This window comes from Bolinopsis microptera, chromosome 9, assembly GCF_026151205.1.
Source record: "Bolinopsis microptera isolate Bmic1 chromosome 9, MBARI_Bmic_1.0, whole genome shotgun sequence".
NCBI classification, from domain to species: domain Eukaryota; kingdom Metazoa; phylum Ctenophora; class Tentaculata; order Lobata; family Bolinopsidae; genus Bolinopsis; species Bolinopsis microptera.
Window position 1 is genome coordinate 7,923,630 of NC_087080.1, and position 17,719 is coordinate 7,941,348.

Consider the following 17,719-nt stretch of genomic DNA (forward strand, 5'->3'; position numbering starts at 1 on the left):
CTTGATTCATCTTTATGAAACCTTATGCCAAGGAATTAAACTGGAATTAAACGCAGCATACTGGGGTTCAACTTCAACTTAACTTCTAGTTCTGAGGTACTACACACGTCCCTAACAAAGCGCATGTGTGTCAAAAAAAATAATGATACACATGCGCTTCCTAGGTAGCGTAAAGGCTAAAATACATATATAAATAGATAAAGATAGCGATTAGAATATTAAATAAAGATTTTACAGCAATTTTACAAAAATGACACACATGGGCCACCTAATGATATACATGATAAACCTGCTAGCGCATGTGTATCAAAAATTTTTTGACACACATTGCACATACGCTACCTAGGAAGCGCATGTGTATCATTATTTTTTTTGACACACATGCGCTTCCATAGTACATTTTTAAATGCTGATTTCGATTTTTATGGTAAATATGGTAAGCGCGTAAGTTGCTCTAACCATAGCCCTCTCATTTTCAGTAGCGCGCAACCGCTTGTTTCTATTTGTGAAACAAGCCTTGTTACAAGCGCGTCACGCAGTACGCGTATACACATGGATATGTGAATATGGTAAGTAAATTTTTCTGGAACATTTGAATTGTTATTTTTTGTATTTAAAGTCAACTTGCACTTGTAGCGCGATGCACTACTGGGTCGCGCGCGCGCATCCAATAATGCTTCTCGCAACCAATATAATGCAGATCGGCGAGATGCAAAGAATTGACATCGTGAATCAACCGTTCTTCATGCTCGATTTTTTGAATTTCCTTACCACTTACCTATATATATGAATATCTTTAATGTAATGGATGATACTCTTTTACCTTTCTTCGAAGAAGGCCAAAGGAAATTAGTGCTTGAAAGTAGCACGTTGCTCTAACCAGAGCCCTCTCGCTTGCAGTAGTTGTACTGAAACAAGCGCGTCACGCAGTACGCGTAGACACATGGCTATGTGTTGTATCACGTGGTGACCCCCACGGTCGCTTCACCCCCACGGTCGCTTCACTGTAGCGTCTTCGACGCTACAGGGGGAGCCGCGCACTTCGTGCGCGGCGGGTCATACAACGTATGACAAGCTATGTGAAAGTAGCGCGTGCTGGGTCAGTCTATTAACAATGGACAATTTTATCTATATTTGTTAATTGTTAATGTTTTACCTGCAACATGCAACCTGGGGACTTTTGTATCACGTCGTGACATTGACCATTGTTAATGATCTGGCCCGGCGCGCGCTACTTCGTAGCACGTAGTAGAAGTGCCATTTCGAGAAGAAAGCGCCGCGCGCTACTAGGCTTCGAAGAAATTTAGACATCCGTAAGTCGTGACATGGACATCATTGTCAGTTCATTTATCACTATCAGGGCGAAAGCCACGTCCCACGATACAGCCGCGCACAGCGTGCTTACAACGTGATGCAAGGGGACCTCAGGTTATAATAGAGATTCGGCGGAATAACATTGATTTTGAACATGTAACAGGCTGAGCGCCGCCCAGAAAGCAGCTGAAAGTTAATGTTATCAAATTAGTATATAAATATAAAAAGTAACTACTACTACTACTACTACTACTATGTCGGAACTAAGTCCGATATACGCCAGATAACCCCCTCCATATAATTATATCCCTGTCCCGCATCAGGGTTCGCAGTTCCTCTTTAGAGTTTGTCCCAACTTCCTTCAGTAACATAGACAGGTAGCTTTGTCTTGGTCGGCCTTGCTGTTATCGTAAAAAGTAAGATGCTTTTCATTTTCTGATAAACGCGTTTGGACATGATAACAACATAATTACAATTTACATTATTACAATAACAGAATAAAAGAATGACGAAAACGAAATCAGTAAATGTTTCTACTCTTATACCACAATAGAAATCACTCAATGAAATAATTTTACAATTGAGAGTTTTCGCAAAAACAAATAATATATGTCACCGCATTATCCGGACAAATATAAACAACAACTTTTCTCAATACTTTATTGTTGATCGACATGATGTCAAGACGTTGTGTGAGGGAACTTTTACAATGTTTGACCGGTGCTATTCAAGTTCACTAATTTAGACCGATGCGCACACGAACACTGAACAGGTTACAGTACCTTATACCAGACAAACGTGTTAAAACTATAGCTATATTTGATTGGACATATAATTATGGCGGACATTTTAAAAATTTACTTCTCTAGCATCAAGCGATTTTTGAAAATTTTCTGTGGTTGGCAGAAAAATACGAGGCACGGAAAAATTCAGCTCAGTATCAAGTATAAAACGTAACCAACTTTGGGCACAAATCTTATAAATAAAAAGGGCCCGAATTAAAATGAATTAAATCATAATAGTTATAGTCCAGAGCACTCTATTTCGTCTGGAAAACTTCCCGCACCGGTCCTCAGCTGTCTTAAAAGTCATGCCATAATGTTTCACAGGGCATCCATCCTACGTGAAAATTCTGGCCCTTATTGTAAATGTTCTGGGATAAACAAATTGATCATATAAAATATCAGATATTATATAAAATATCAGATATTGGACTGAACAGGTGGGGATCTGATAGCTTTTGTTTTGACAAGTCGTTTTTGCGATCTGCGTCTCCCAATGCTGTCCCCTGACCCGTGCCCCTGAAACGGCGTACGGTTAGAATTGGGCATTGTGGATTGTTAAATTCTGAGTAGTATCAATCAATGAGGAGGCTTAGACAACCCGCACGATGTAAGGTTAACAGTCGACTGAGTTAGAGTTGACAATCGATTGGGGAGGGTTAACAGTTGACTGATTGAGAGTTGACAGTCAATTGGGGAGGGTTAGCAGTCGACTGATTGAGAGTTGACAATCGATTGGGGAGGGTTAATAGCCGAAGGAGGATTTAAACGGAGGCTAACGGAATCTACATGCCTTTTAAACACATCATTTTTGTACAAGTTTAACCCCAGTAAATCAATTATTGAACCAAATCTCGACGATATCAATGTATAGTATTTACAATGGCAGGTAAAAATTGGTATACAAGTAACCATTCAAGGTTACAACATCAGAACTAAAATCAGAATACAGTTTACAAACGGCTGAAAGATATAAATTATCAGAAGTCAAAGAATCACAAACACCGATGTTATTGTATCGAAGAAATTGTATACAAGATTAGAACAAAGTCATCAGGATGTGACTTCAACCAGAGTCTATATTAAAGAAAATAATGATTCGAATCTCATAAATCAGGGATCTTGTCACACCAGCTCACAAGTAATTTATATCGGTGTAACACTTTTACACTTCATCAGCGGGGGATCACGTAACAATTCCTGACGAGGAGGATCACATGTCGTAACAACGGATTGACAGTCAAGTGACTCGTCATGTGATACCTGGATAAGAGCTCTACGGAGGGATGGCGCGCGCTCCAGAGTCTCGTACCTCTTCAGGGTGGGGGTCCTCTCCAGCCCTCCCACCACATCTCTTTTAAAGCCTGGTTCTACAACCTCATCATCTATCTGTGTTGTTTTGACAGTGTGCATATTTTGATACGGTACGTGAATATGTTGATACGGGATATTGAGGTATGACTAATGACTATCCTTACTTCAGTGCAATATAATATCAAAACAATATACGTAACTGAAACCCTGAAACCGTGACTGTATATCTTGCCAATAATGGCTGGAGTCATAAACTCACAAATTTAGATTTTAGCTAGGCTGAGTAGCCAACCATCAATGATACTGTCGTAAGGCCGAGCGTGAGTTTTTAACATTGTAGTGTTTAGTAGGGGCATCACGGCTCTCGACAGACAAAGTGAAACAATTCAAATAACTGGTGTTAGTTTCACCATTTATTTGCCTTATTTCACTTTGCCTGTCGAGACCCCTACTAAACACTGCAATGTTAGCTTAACCAACAAAAAAACTTGGGCCAATAAAATAAGATTTATTTAAGAACTCACAGGACTGAATTGTTTGTCTCCTTCGGGCGAGTAATCCAAACAGGATAACAGAACACTGTTCTCTACTTTAAACTTGTCCAGTAACATCGTCAACATGGCTTCATCCTCCGTTCTGAAACGAGCAAATATGAGAGGTGGAAGGGGGTTAGAGGGCGGTTTTAAATCTTCATAATACCCGGCAGCGCATACGTTTGGGCTTCAATCGAGTAATTTTGCAGATTTTCTCCAGTCTTGCTCTACACAACGCCATAATAAAGACATACCACATAATATGTTAGAGACATATTATACACATGTGTTAGAGGATCAATATATTACTATTAATTCCATGACAGTGCCAAGCATTTATTTACACCACGAAAGACTGAAAATGTTCTAGAAGCTTCTGAAAAGACTCACGAGATGCCAGTGGTAGGAATAGAATTAAGAGTGTCCTCCATAGTAGACCTACACTTGGTGGTCATATTGTTTCTGAAGAGGAGTAGACACGCCAAAACATCTAGCCTGCCCTGGAGTGCTCCGTTCTTACAGAAACGTTCCACTTTTGATATCATTCCACAAACCTGGAGATACAAAAGTAAGGTCAGCACAGAATTTTATTTATGAAAACTTAAACTTTTCACAGTAATTTGGGCATATGTCAGATGTCAGTGGTAGTGAAGGTAAAATCAAGAGATTAAAGAAATGAGATGATTAACAAACCTTGACCGTGACGTTCTCTAAGAGATGACCAATAATACGCTTTAACAGGTCTTTTTCTATGTTGTGCAACTCTGCTTGAGCCATTACTAATTTCAATGCAAGCTCCTGAAAAGATAGATTAAGATCAACGTGGGACCCCTGATGTCTCATGTCAGGAGGCTTAGTTGTCGGCCTCTCGATAAAGATGGATTATGAAAAGCCGCCAGGATTCCATCACGTGATAATTTTTTCGATCAAACACCAAGGTTTGTAGAGTTGAATTAGAAACGATCATGTTCTTAGTTAGCTAATTTCATTCCCAAATGCTAACAAATTGTGCGGTTATGTCAGTTATTAGATATACCTGAACGAATATGTTGATAGAAACAGGGGGGTTACAATACGCCCAGGGGAAGGAGTTGGGTTCCAGGAACTGCAGAATGTCTCCGAAAAGGAACGCGTCCTTACTGTTCACATATTTGTCGAAGATACTGAAATTCAGTAAAATTCACACACTTCATATATTAAACATTTAAAAAAAAAACTACTAATGATAAGAATTGTGAGCGCATGACAGTTAAAGACCCTGAAACCCCGGAGATTTAATCACACGACCAAGAAAACTTCAATAATAATTAACATGATTAATATAATGGAATGATTTCGAAATCTTAGATGTAGGGTGGCGAGCCACTCTTCTTTCTTAATCCATTACAATGAACAAGCCCGAATGAGCATGTTAGAATGAACAATGAACAATGCAAATGCTGGAATACCTTCGTTCGAGAGTGCTGTACCGCTCCAAACTCTTATTATCAATGGTGTCATCGTTAGCACTGATGTAGCCGTGAGACTTAAAGGTCTCCAACAAGGTCGGTATAATTGTGAGAATGGTGTGTCTGCAGTTTCCTGAGGACGTTACACGATTCAGGAATGCGATTATAACCGGGGTTCAACTATTTCCGCTGATGTTGAAAATAAAATGGTAAGTGACATCACAGTCGGTTGAACGATTCCTATGATGAAAAGTATAAACTAAATGGCATCAAACTGAATTTCAAAATGGATCCTGCATCCTCAGTAGAATAAACAATTATACCTAAAATATTATTACCTAAAATAACATATTATTACCTAATACAAAATAATATTACCTAAAATAACATATTATTACCTAAAATAAGGACTAATCTCTCTTCTTTGGTCGTATTAACGTTTGCTTGGTCTGCCTTATCCGGAGATATTGACACCGAATCTTTCTGCGAGCGTTGTTATTTTAGCAACAACATACAATATCTACGAAAACTATCTGAACATTAATCAAAACAATATTTAATGAGGTAAGAACTTACGAAGAAAACTTTATCAATAGTCGATACTCGCTAGAGATAACCTTTTTTAAATAGGCAAAGTTTATAAATTTAAATCAAATTATTTAACCGCTACAAACCTCGTTGCTCTCAGACTCAATAATGTCCGTCAAATCTTTCAAACAGTCCGCAAAAGATATGACGACGCTGTAAAACATCTCTTGAATGCAGTTGTTGATATCCGAATCTTGTGTTAAACTTTCTCTGTACCTTATAGGTTCCATGACCTGGCAATTGATGAATTCTGTAAACTTTACCGACTAAAATGTGAAATACTTATTACTTATGTGAAATAATACAGTACGATGTATCAAAATTTAAGAGTGGCGTTTATTTTGTCCCAAATATGTGCTTTTAGAGGGCCAAGATTGTCTGCCTTAAGAGTTTTACCCAGTTTTTAAGCCAATGATTAACATTATAATCATTGTTCAGCTACTATAAGACTTGTCACGCGATCATACTGAACGTTAACAAAAACTAAGGGATACAAACCTCTTTAACAGTGGAGAGGAGAGAGAGAACCATGTTCTGAAACAGAAGAGGAAGTGCGGTGTGACCTCGTTCTTGGGAAATTTCCCAATTTTCCCGGCTGTGCAGTTCCCGAATGCTCACTTCCGAACTTTCGAACAAACACTGATACGGGAGCAATTATCAGGGCTTTGATAAATGATAGAATGGAGTTTTTGCTTTATAATTTATTATTTAGTGGTGAGAATGCCGACGGTAGTACTACCGCAATACTACCACAATACTACCGCAATACTACCACAATACTACAACAAGGGCTCAACATGTCATTAATGCGTTAACCGGCATTCTCATCAGAATTTTACTAACCATACCATCAGATAAGGGACTATTATAATACCTTGACACAGAGGCGCTGCATATCATGTACCAGTTCCACAGTACACATGACAGAAGGTAATGGAATGTTGATAGCCAGCAGTCTCTCCACACACATTTTTATCCGTTTGACTGTGGGTGGCGTCCAGAACTGCTGGGCTTTACAAACCTGCACGTGAATTTAATGATAACAGTTATGTTACCTAAAAATAAACTGTCGCTGCTCATGAAAAAATAGCTCACTAAAAATAGTCACGAGTTATTTTTAACCAAGTGCTAACCATCTCAACTGCGTACTCGACATCCTTCTCCGAGTTGAACTTGAAATCCATGGTGATACAGTACTGCCTAATAATGGAGCTGAGCAGTTCCATCACCTCCCCCACAAGACGGTGGATGTCGTCTTCGTGATCTGACTGCCTGGGTAGATATTACTTATATTCCCAGTTTACGGACTGAGGTCTAAGATCAAAAACAATCAATACAGCCTTGGTTAAAATTAAGTCCTACACAAATTCTTGCCTCGCTTTATCAAATCAAGTAATAATTTGGCGCTCTTGGTTACGAGGACTCGTACCCTTGACACAATTGACAATCGAACAATTATTAACATATTATGTCAAACAGTGATTGAGTGAAACCCACACGGAAACCCACCTCTCAGGTATAATATAAGGAGTAGAGGGAGGGGACATAACACTGTCCTGATGAACAAGGGGCGCTTTCTTAACCTCCGGGAACAAGGAACCGTCCAGGTAAGCTTGACACAGCGACCAGTAGTCAGGTAGACTTTGTGTTACTGTATCACACAGCTCATCTATCACCTGGTAGTTTGTTAGTTAGTTAGTTAGTTAGTTAGTTAGTTAGTTAGTTAGTTAGTTAGTTAGTTAGTTAGTTAGTTAGTTAGTTACTGTATCACACAGCTAGTTAGTTTATTCGCTTATTAATATATCTAGTGTAATAATTAATCTGTAAAGAAACTTCAAATTATCTTTCGTGTTGGATAGCTCTTTACCTGATTGAACAGTGGAGATATACTGTTCTCCTTGTGACTGACTCGTGACGCTTTTATCTGTTCTATCTTCACAAACTCTAGCAGCTTCCCCTTGAATTCTGATGAAGAGATAGGCTTATCTATATTGCGTTAAAAATGTTTATATGAATGTTTATTATGAATGTTCAATATGAAATGTTCATTATGAAATGTTACATGAATGTTTATTATGAAAAATCATACTATCCAAGAAAAAAATGTCAAAATTATGATGATCTTTATTGAAAGTCCTTTCCATTATCAAAATATCGTGGAATATCATCTTTATAAATGATTCAAATTACCCATTTTAGATTTAGTTAGGTACTGGATAACTTTCTCCTGTTGCTTCTGTAGACTTTCCCAAGCAGGATCGCTCGTAGGTGACCCCTCAAACTGTAACAAGAGCATTTTACATCATGTTGGAAAACAAAAAACATGGTCCGTTTAACAAGATTGGTTGTCGGCGGAGTCGACTATAAAATTTTAATAAAATCTTCAAGGCATTGATCGTCAATAATTTGTTCCTCTTTCCGCATAAACAAAACACTCACACACTTAGTAATTAAAGAGCGGCTCTGGAAATAAAATGCAAAAACTTTCTTACCTCAACCAAGTACTTCAACAACTGCTTCTTTTCGTTTAAAGGACATCTGGGTTCAAGTAGTCTGTCCTGAAGCTCTCTACTGAAAGCTCGTATCTTACCGTGTACTCCATCCATCACTTGTTGAAATACATGTACCTGAAGTGAATCACTATTACCTAAATTGTAATCTTGTTGTAGCAGCACTGTGTTTCCATCTATTGCATGCTTTGCGAAATGGCGGGCACGCAATTTATGAAGCGCTAATCGCTATGTATCATACCTGAGTATCGGCGAAGAGGGATTTGGCTTTCTTGTAATCGTTCAACACGATGTCATAGGCTTTTGAGTTTATGTTCCTGTCTATGCTGTCTGGTAGTCCGAACAAAAATCTGTGACAGTGATTTTCACGCTTAAGCCTTAAATCCCGCGTTTTTAATCGTAAGAAACTCAAAAATGTAATCGACCAATAATTTACACTATCGATCAGTATTATACAGTGTTATAGCAAATACTCAAACTTTCTAACAACGACCTATCTAGATCATATAAGCAGATACATTTTATGAAGGCATGTATATAATTTAATAAAAAAGCGTGCGTACGTGGCTGCGCTGGCCGGGCCAGACGGATTGCGCCGAAATTCAAATAATTTAGTACCCGCGCGTTACATAACACGCTTAATGTAGACCCTTTAAAGTGTCTGTCATACCTGAATCTGTCAATGACATTGAGTGCGTTTCTGATCCGATCAGCTTTATCCTTCTTGTTGAGAATACTACTGAACAGAAGCTCAGCGCATTTATTGCACTCATTCAGCACAGTATCCAATGGGCCGGTTAAACTTCCTCCAGTTGAGTTTTCTTCTTCCTCGTCTATTAGTTTGTTTACCTGTATGGTTGGTTTATGTTAAATATTAACAACTCCTCAGAATGGGAAACAACAAGTTATCTGGTGTGGCCGTTTAAAGTGTATCGCTCTCTCAAATTACAACAAAGTGAACAGAATATAACAACTATTTTGAGACCTTTTGGAGAGTATCATGGCAGGCAAGGAGCACATCAATGTGTGTTTTAACAAACTCGATGTCAGAACTAGTGTGGGTACCACACTCCACTTCCAGGTAGTTCACTCCGGTTTGTAGGTCAGAGATCGTGACGTCACGATGGTTGTTTAGAAGATACCTGACATGTTGTGATTGTGAACAACTTATAACATTTTGCTGTAAGTTTGTGTGTTATACAGAAGGTTCGAGTAATGATTTTGAAGATTATTATGTGTTGGGGCAGTTCGTTTCATCTATAACATAGAAGAGAGGACCACGGACTTGGTTCTCTTCTATAAGAAGGCCCACATACTCCCTATAGACCAACGAATCTTCTTTAAAGTTTGTCTTTTAACCCACAAATCAGTTCACGGTACTGCACCTGATTACCTCAAAGCATTACTGGATGTGGATGTAGTGGATAAAGAACTCTCAAACACCATGACCATGACCAGGTCGAAGAGACCTGATGACCATCTCATGCTCAAGGTACCAAAGAATAAAAGATCCAAAATTGATGACAGACGTTTCTCAAGCCATGCACCGATTGCATGGAACTCTCTTCCCCTGATGTTGAGATGTATCACTGATACCAACTGTTTCAAGCGAATGTTAAAGAATCATTTATATAATCAGTTCTGATGTTTTTCTTTCCATTGTCTTCACTTTGCAAGACACATTGGCTTTTATTTTTTACCGCACTCCATTTTATGCCTTGATCTCTTACTTACTTGGATCTGATTCTTTCTTGATTGATTATGTCACTGTACTAACCTTTATTATACCTACATGTACTGTATGGTTTCTGCTTCTATTTAGTTTAGTGTGGTTTACAATAAAAGATGTTTTAATTTTGTCTTTGCCTTATGCTGAGTTATACTTTAGTTCACTTTTTACACTTTTGCTCACATCACTCACAGTCAGCCGCTCTGACATGGTTAACCACCTTCCTTGTGTTGTTGGTTAATCATATGAGCGGGATATAAATACCTCATTTCATTTCATTTCATTTCATGCTAAGCTGTTGAGGTAAAAAATATGATGATAAGCTACAACAAAAAAGAAGTTTTCACAGAAAAACAATCAACACATAATATATAAATGGAAATTATGTTGGAACATAACTTGAAATTGGTACTGCATAGATCAACTAACTTGACAGGGTCGAATGAACTTGATGAAGGATCACTATCACTTGTACTTTCAGACGATTTAAAGGGAACACTACCTCCAAACAAATTCTTCTGGTTTGAGTTAGATAGACTCCTGTCTGAAATAAAGCTATGTAAAATATCGAGGTGAGTTGTTATAAAGTAACATTTTGTCCTTCTTTGCGTGAAAAAAAGAGTGCAGCTCAGTCCATGGAGGGTTTGAGTTTTGACTTTCTGTTTATGTTAAGTCCAGGATGGAGTGTTTCCTCGTGTTCTGTGCAAAGTACAGTTAATGAACCTACCAACACCGTCTTCCCTTAAAAACAGTTTTTTTACCAGGACTTAAAACATAAACAGAATATTGTATAACACAATTATTTAAATAAATACAAAAATAAAAACCTCGTGGGCTGATAACAGCTTCAGTCTGAAAGTAACTATTCTCCTCCATCCAGAGAGGCACCTCTGCATCATGAGCGATTCTATCTGCTCTGTCGGTAATGTTCAGTTTGATGTTACATTCACCCTCACCTCCTGACTTGGTAACTACTACCACCTGATTAACAAGTTATATAGTTAATCGGGTATTTTCAATCATTGGGCTAGAAAAAAGCTGAGGGAGAGCTGGAAATAACAGAAGCCCGTACACTCACCAAAAAAGAAGGAGAACAGGTGTACAAAAAAGGCCTCAAAGGGCCAGAAAAAGTGAATTTTACCCCTTTTTAGGTTTCATAGTACACTTCATAGTTCATAAGTACTTACAAAGGGATCATCCTTGCGTGGATTTTTGCCGACATAACAAACTATCTTGATGTCTGACCGAGACTCAATGAAAGGTTTACAATCTTCTCCACATATCCACAGATCTGAAGAGACAAATCACAATATTTGCAAGAAATTATAAAATCCTCAACAGTTGCTTCAGTAAAAATAATATTATCATCACTGATGTCTCAAGAGTGTATGTGACTACCAAACTATTTCCAAATTTAAAAGTTTACACTCAACAAGCTCTACTCACTTATGATATCGTCAATATCATATCCTAAGTTGTCACCGCGTATGGTGAGCTTTGACCCAGGGAAAACTATTTGTGGAGACAATCCATTCACCAATGCTCTGGTCATGCTGCCGATGGGGATGTATTAAATTAAACTGTTCGACTGAATTTGTCTTGAATGATCATCTAGCAAAGTCACTGAGGATGACAGAAGACTCAATTGGGGACCCGACCTTAGTAAGAACACTTTATTTCTCCCAACAATTTGTATCTGGTCCAAGTAAGAGCCTTGTGTCCAAAAACTCATTTGGACTAACGTTTCGGTGTGTGCAAAAGCTTTTAGGCCTGCACATTGTTGTTTCATTGAAAATCGGGAATCGTCTTTAAATTATTTTGGGAATATCTTGACTTGATATAACGATGTCGTCGTAATGACACAAGTGACTGATCAACCACCTTATTTGATAGTGTTTTAAAAATAAAGTATTTATATTTTTAACTTGGGGTGTAAATATTTTTAGGGATTTTATTTTTCTATTTCAGATCTATCATGCTATTTGTTACTAAAATGCTCATTGTAATTAGATTTTCATCATCATCATTCATTGAAAAAAAATTCTTGTTTCATTGAATTCCGTCGCTACGTGCTGATCTACACAGTGTGGCATTTTCCTATTTAGAGTACAGTGCCCTTGTGAGGGCTACTACTAGCCGGAACCCGTATAACCCTAAATGGTGTCAAGACTCAAGAGACTGAAATAATTATTACCTATTTAAATCGCGTTTTTGACACCACTTGGGGGTCCAAATTTTGTGCTCTAAAATCCCTATTCCTTGGCCAATTTTTTATTTTTTCATGCTGATTTGAAAAGCATAAAAGCATCTGACCCAGTCAAAAAAGTTTCAGTTGTATATCTTTTACGGTTTTTGCCGTGGTGTCAGTAAAATGGCACGGATCCATATATAATATATATCGTCTCGCTTTATATTATAGTAAGATTTTTATTATATATTTTTTAAAGATCAAAATTGGTCATTAGAACCACCCGGGCACCGTCTCGGTTTACAATCATATATCCGGAGAAAACTTTGATGCAATGAAATTTTGAATTTCAGCTTTCCGCAAGCTAAATTTCACTGTTTTGACTGAATTTTTCTTGAATGACGATCTTACAGGGTCACTGAGGATGGCACAAGACACGATTGAGGTACTCAAAGTTCTATTCCTAAAGAAAGCTTTGATAAACGGAAAATCATAAGAATACAAAATGAGATTTTGGAAGATTTTTGAAGTGGAGCTTTTCTGTCGTCCCCTTGACCAAAATTTCGCGGTTTTGAGTGAAATTTTGACCAGTGACCTATCATTAAGGTCGGCAAGAGTGACACAAGTCGCCATCAACGTACTGGAAGCAGTATAACCTGAGAAAACTTTGATGCAATGAAAATTTAGAATATGTCCTACCAGTAGGACATATCCCAACTTCAGCTTACCGCGACCCAAATTTCACTGTTTTGACTGAATTTTTCTTGAATGACCATCTTACTGGGTCACTGATGAGTGAGGATGGCACAAGACACGATTGAGGTACTCAAAGTTCTATTCCTAAAGAAAGCTTTGATAAACAGAAAATTATCAGAATAAAAATAGAGATTTTGGAAGATTTTTGAAGAGGAGCTTTTCTGTTGTCCCCTTGACCGAAATTTTTTGAGTTTAGAATAAATTGTTTCAAACAGTGTACACATAATGTCACAATGACCCTATATAAAAATAACCTTTCAAAAACTCAATATTTTGAAAATCACCCTTGGCCTTGCGGCTCCAAGTTCAAATCTAAACTGTCTTTATTGACAAATTTCTTTCTCGTCCCTCTGTCTCCCCGGAGAGAAATTACCGTCGTTCTTAAGATTTCGAAACGAAGGCACTTCCTAATGTATCCTACAGCATCTGAGTACCTCTGCCCTGTGTGGTATTCCATCTTACTAGCCAGCTTCTTTACTAATCTTTCAGCTTCACCACCCATTCCACCAGACGTTGAGAAAACTAACGGCATGAAGCTTCCTTTCTCTACTTCCAGGACCCTTGCATTGTAACACCGTTTTTTCTCATTTTCATGGGACTGGTACATTGCTGGGATCGATTTGCTTGCATTGGAGGGGGCTGGGGCATGGAATACCCTTACATCAAAAAATGCCCTAGGACTGTTCCCTTTGGCAGCTCTAGACCATCAACTGGAAGAAGAACTGGTTCAGTCTGCACATCCTTGCATTTCACAGTTCTCATTAGTTCTGCAAAGGTGTCCCTCAACGAGTTGTGCCGCAGTGACACATATCCACCAAGTTTGCAGATGAGCGCATGGTTTGCTGAATATTTCTGGCCACACGTACATGTTTTAGGGCAATCCTTTAGGTTCAGGTTATATCTGAGCGCTATTGCGTCTGAGAACTGTTGTTTGATCATCAGATATCCATACTCTTTTAAAGGTAGTGCTGTTAACAAAGCACTTGCCCCTTTCTCAGCAGCTAGTTGGAACATCAGCTTTGCCAGTGGTGTTGACTCAAGCTTCTGGCGTATTTCTGCTTGTTTTTGTAGATAGAAAACGTTCGGTCGTTATTTCGGTTTTCACTCCTTTGCTGTGTTTCCAATCCTCTGTGTAGTTGTCTACCTGCTTGAGAATGGCTTCTTTTAGATGTTTTGTAGCTTTACAGGAGAATTTGTACTCTCGATCTGCCATGTCCATCATAACTGGAATACCTAATCCTCCATATCTTGGTGGTAGAGCCATTATGTTCCTTAGTTCATCAGTGCAGCTTTAAAACAGTCTGTTGATGATAGCTGGGATAAATTCATCACGTGTTACTTGTTCCAGAGGATCGGAGTAAGCCTATCTGCAACTCCTGGGGTAGTTCTGCATACATAGTTCCATCTCTTACTAAGCCCATACACATTATATGCTATTTGAGGTTCTCTTGATGCTATATCACTTAACTGTTTAAGATCACGACACCATTCTTGAACTTTTTCCTCAATGAAAGCCTCTTTTCCTTGGTCTGTTCCGATGAAGCTGCCCAGATATCGTCGACCAATGCTTGTCACATTGACATCTGGGAATAGGGTTCTTGCCTTCTCTTCGTGCTCAGGCTTGACTATCACCCATGTTTTAGAAGATTTAGGGTTGTATCCAAAGAGTGGTCATTTAATACAGAGGTTATCCCACCACTTCCTCATTTCCTCCAGTTTTCCACCAGGCAGCAGCAGAGTCATCAGCATAACAGATCTGAGTCACCTTTCTCTCAATGTTTCCTGCATCAATCAATGGTATTGTACCACAGGCATAAAATCCCATGGCAGGTGGATCACCTTGTGTGGTCCCTTCTTCACTAAAAAGATGCTCATCTCCTCCTGCAATGAACAGTCTAGCAGGCATTCTGTAGGTGTCCATAATGTAAGTAGCAACTTCTGGACATACGATGTTCATGTTGTTGAGAGCAGCCTCTCGGTTCAGCAAGTTGAATACATTCTCTGCATTTTTTTTATCTCAACACTTATTTTACTTCGGACATTCCAACAGCCACATTGTTACACAAGTGTGTAACCAGCCAATTACAGGAAGCCGAAGGATTCAATTATACATTAGGCCAGTGACGGTTAAGGTAGTGTGTACCATACTTTCTTCGCCCGAGACTTTGCTGCAATGGGCAGCTCCTCATTTAACCCTCACACCCGATTTCTCGAGTATTTGGCTGAGTGGACCGGGGGGCTGCATAGACTACTCAGAATCCTTAGCTGAGCGTCGACGACGCTCACCCCACGGCTAGTGACAGAGTCGGGAATCGAACCTGGTACCTCAAGCAATACCAGGCGGATTAACCAACTGAGTCACTAAGATGATTAAAATATAAAAAAAGGGGGGACCCCCAACCCATGTAGCTGATACACCTCACAGCAAGTAGACCAAAGTGGCTCTGATCTTGCTTGTGAAAGGTGTATCAACCCGCCGAGGCGGTGGGTTGGGAGTCCCCCCTGGAATCATTTCGTCCGTAAAATTTTACACAATATAAAAGCTACAATAAATTATCTATAAAATTTACATAAACAAACTTAAGAGACCTCAAAGCTCGTCTTCTGAGGAATGAGATTGAAGGATACGTCATCCAGTCCAAGGTGCTGGGCTTTTTGTTTTCCTCTGATTCCCCTAAGTGCTATGAGTGTGCTTCGTAGCAGATCAAACCTGAATCGTGTTCTGATGTGATTTTTGACCTGGCTCTTAGCTTCTTTATTGTGGTCAGCTATCCTTTCAGAAATACGATCTACAAACACAGTGCAGAGTGGGCCAATTATTGGGGCCGCCCATACCTCCGGATGTAGTAAGACCACTAAGACGATAGCTTCAGTTTCAGGGTCTTTAAAGCAGTCCCTTGCAGCATGGACTGCTGCTTCCACTCCTCCCTTGACCGAAATTTCACGGTTTTGACTGAATTTTTTACCAGTGACCAATCAGTAAGGTCACTGGTCAGCCAAAGTGACACAAGTCGCTATCACGGTACTGAAAGCATTTTAACTATAGACGAGGTATTATTGTGACAATATTACGGAATTTCATGTAGCGCTCGATTTTAATAGTACGTATGAGGTAAGTTGGCGAAAGTATGCGCGGCGTGTTCAAAATTTGAGAATGAATTTTTGCCATAATTATTTTGTGTTTAAAATACATTTAAACTAGTTATTTTTTAAAACGGCTGTTTAAGTTTCACAAAATTTACGTTATATCACATCCACACTCCCCAAATTGCTTTTCACATAGCCATGTGTCTACGCTACTGCAAGCGAGAGGGCTCTGGTTAGAGCAATCAACCCATCGAGATCGTTGCTCTGCGAAGCAGAGCAACGATCGACGATGCGAAGCAAGAATGCTAGTTCGCGCGGCGCGTCGAAGCGGCGAAGTCCTCCAAAAATTGCTTAACTTGTATTGCAATAAATTTGATACATGTTTCGTATCCCAATATCAAAAATAATATGTAATAATAATGTACCGCGTAGTGCGCGAAATGCGAAAGCCACGATACGGCCGGCCTTGCACTTAACTCGTGTGCAGCGGGCCTAAAGTACAACGTGAGGCAAAATATTTATAACATATAAAATCAAATTGGATGTACTTTTTCGTGAAAATTCAAAACATACGTTGCATTCCTGTCTAATATGCAATAGTTATTGCGAAAAACTTAAAAACTCAATATTGCCTCAAATGTAATTGTAACGTTTGGTCCAAAAGACAAAAACGCGAACAGCAGAAAAGCTCTTCTATATTCGAAAAAATTTCAAAATGCCGAAACATTCATTTAAAAATCAAAACTGTAAAATTTTGGTCCATGGTCTAGAAAATATTATGTATTATGATTTTCAATCTTGAATCTGAATCATCTGGGAACCCCAGGCTATAAGTATAATGTTCATTGTTCATAAAGTTAAACATACTCAGATCATAGAGATCGTTTTTCGTCGTTATATTTGGACTGCGTATCCATGATCCAATTCAATTTCTCCTTGCCAATTCATCTCCTGAAAGTAGGTTTCACTATATTACGTACATATTAGTTTCATTCTCATTTTTAGTTTATTTGACTTAAATCATAAATGTTAAACAGATCGGTTTTGAATGACCGAATACGTTTTTAAAAACATGTCATCTATTAATATGCAGGACTCATTCGTTGTCTGATTGCGGGAAATATTGATTCTTGATCATTTAGTTATGACGAAGATGAAATTACCGATAGCAGACAACGAATGAGTCCTGCCTCCCGAACAAATTTTCTAAAGCTGTCCACCATAAGAGTGTAAATAAAGAAATTGGCCATGATGTTGAGCTAGGATGACAGTGGAACAAACTACTTTAACTTTAAGTCTGTAGCTAGCAGTCGGTTTGGATCGAACTAGGCACTGTTAGTCAGTGTCTGTGTAATAAGCGCCAAGCGCGAGCACAGAACTTTTTTTCTCCGATTTCGATAAATTTGGTACCAAAATTTGTCTAAAAATGTGAATAAAATAAATCCACCGTGTAGCAATTTTCGCTAAAAA

General features: G+C 38.7%; 1 protein-coding gene across 1 annotated transcript; it reads right to left on the reverse strand.

The window, feature by feature from the left end:
• Positions 1-1,746: 1,746 nt before the first annotated feature.
• LOC134821361 (exocyst complex component 2-like) lies at positions 1,747-14,426 on the reverse strand. Its single transcript, XM_063832103.1, has 25 exons — positions 14,307-14,426; positions 14,029-14,206; positions 13,597-13,771; positions 11,665-11,771; positions 11,406-11,509; positions 11,046-11,199; positions 10,648-10,762; positions 9,475-9,631; positions 9,160-9,338; positions 8,731-8,839; positions 8,472-8,606; positions 8,170-8,260; positions 7,847-7,944; positions 7,489-7,655; positions 7,113-7,251; positions 6,854-7,000; positions 6,478-6,618; positions 6,066-6,212; positions 5,790-5,874; positions 5,392-5,524; positions 4,980-5,106; positions 4,637-4,741; positions 4,334-4,497; positions 3,935-4,046; positions 1,747-2,615 (listed from the first exon to the last, which is right to left on the reverse strand). The coding sequence occupies exons 1-25, from the start codon at positions 14,424-14,426 to the stop codon at positions 2,517-2,519; spliced, it is 3,288 nt and encodes a 1,095-aa protein (XP_063688173.1). The 3' UTR covers positions 1,747-2,516.
• Between the last annotated feature and the right edge of the window lie 3,293 nt (positions 14,427-17,719).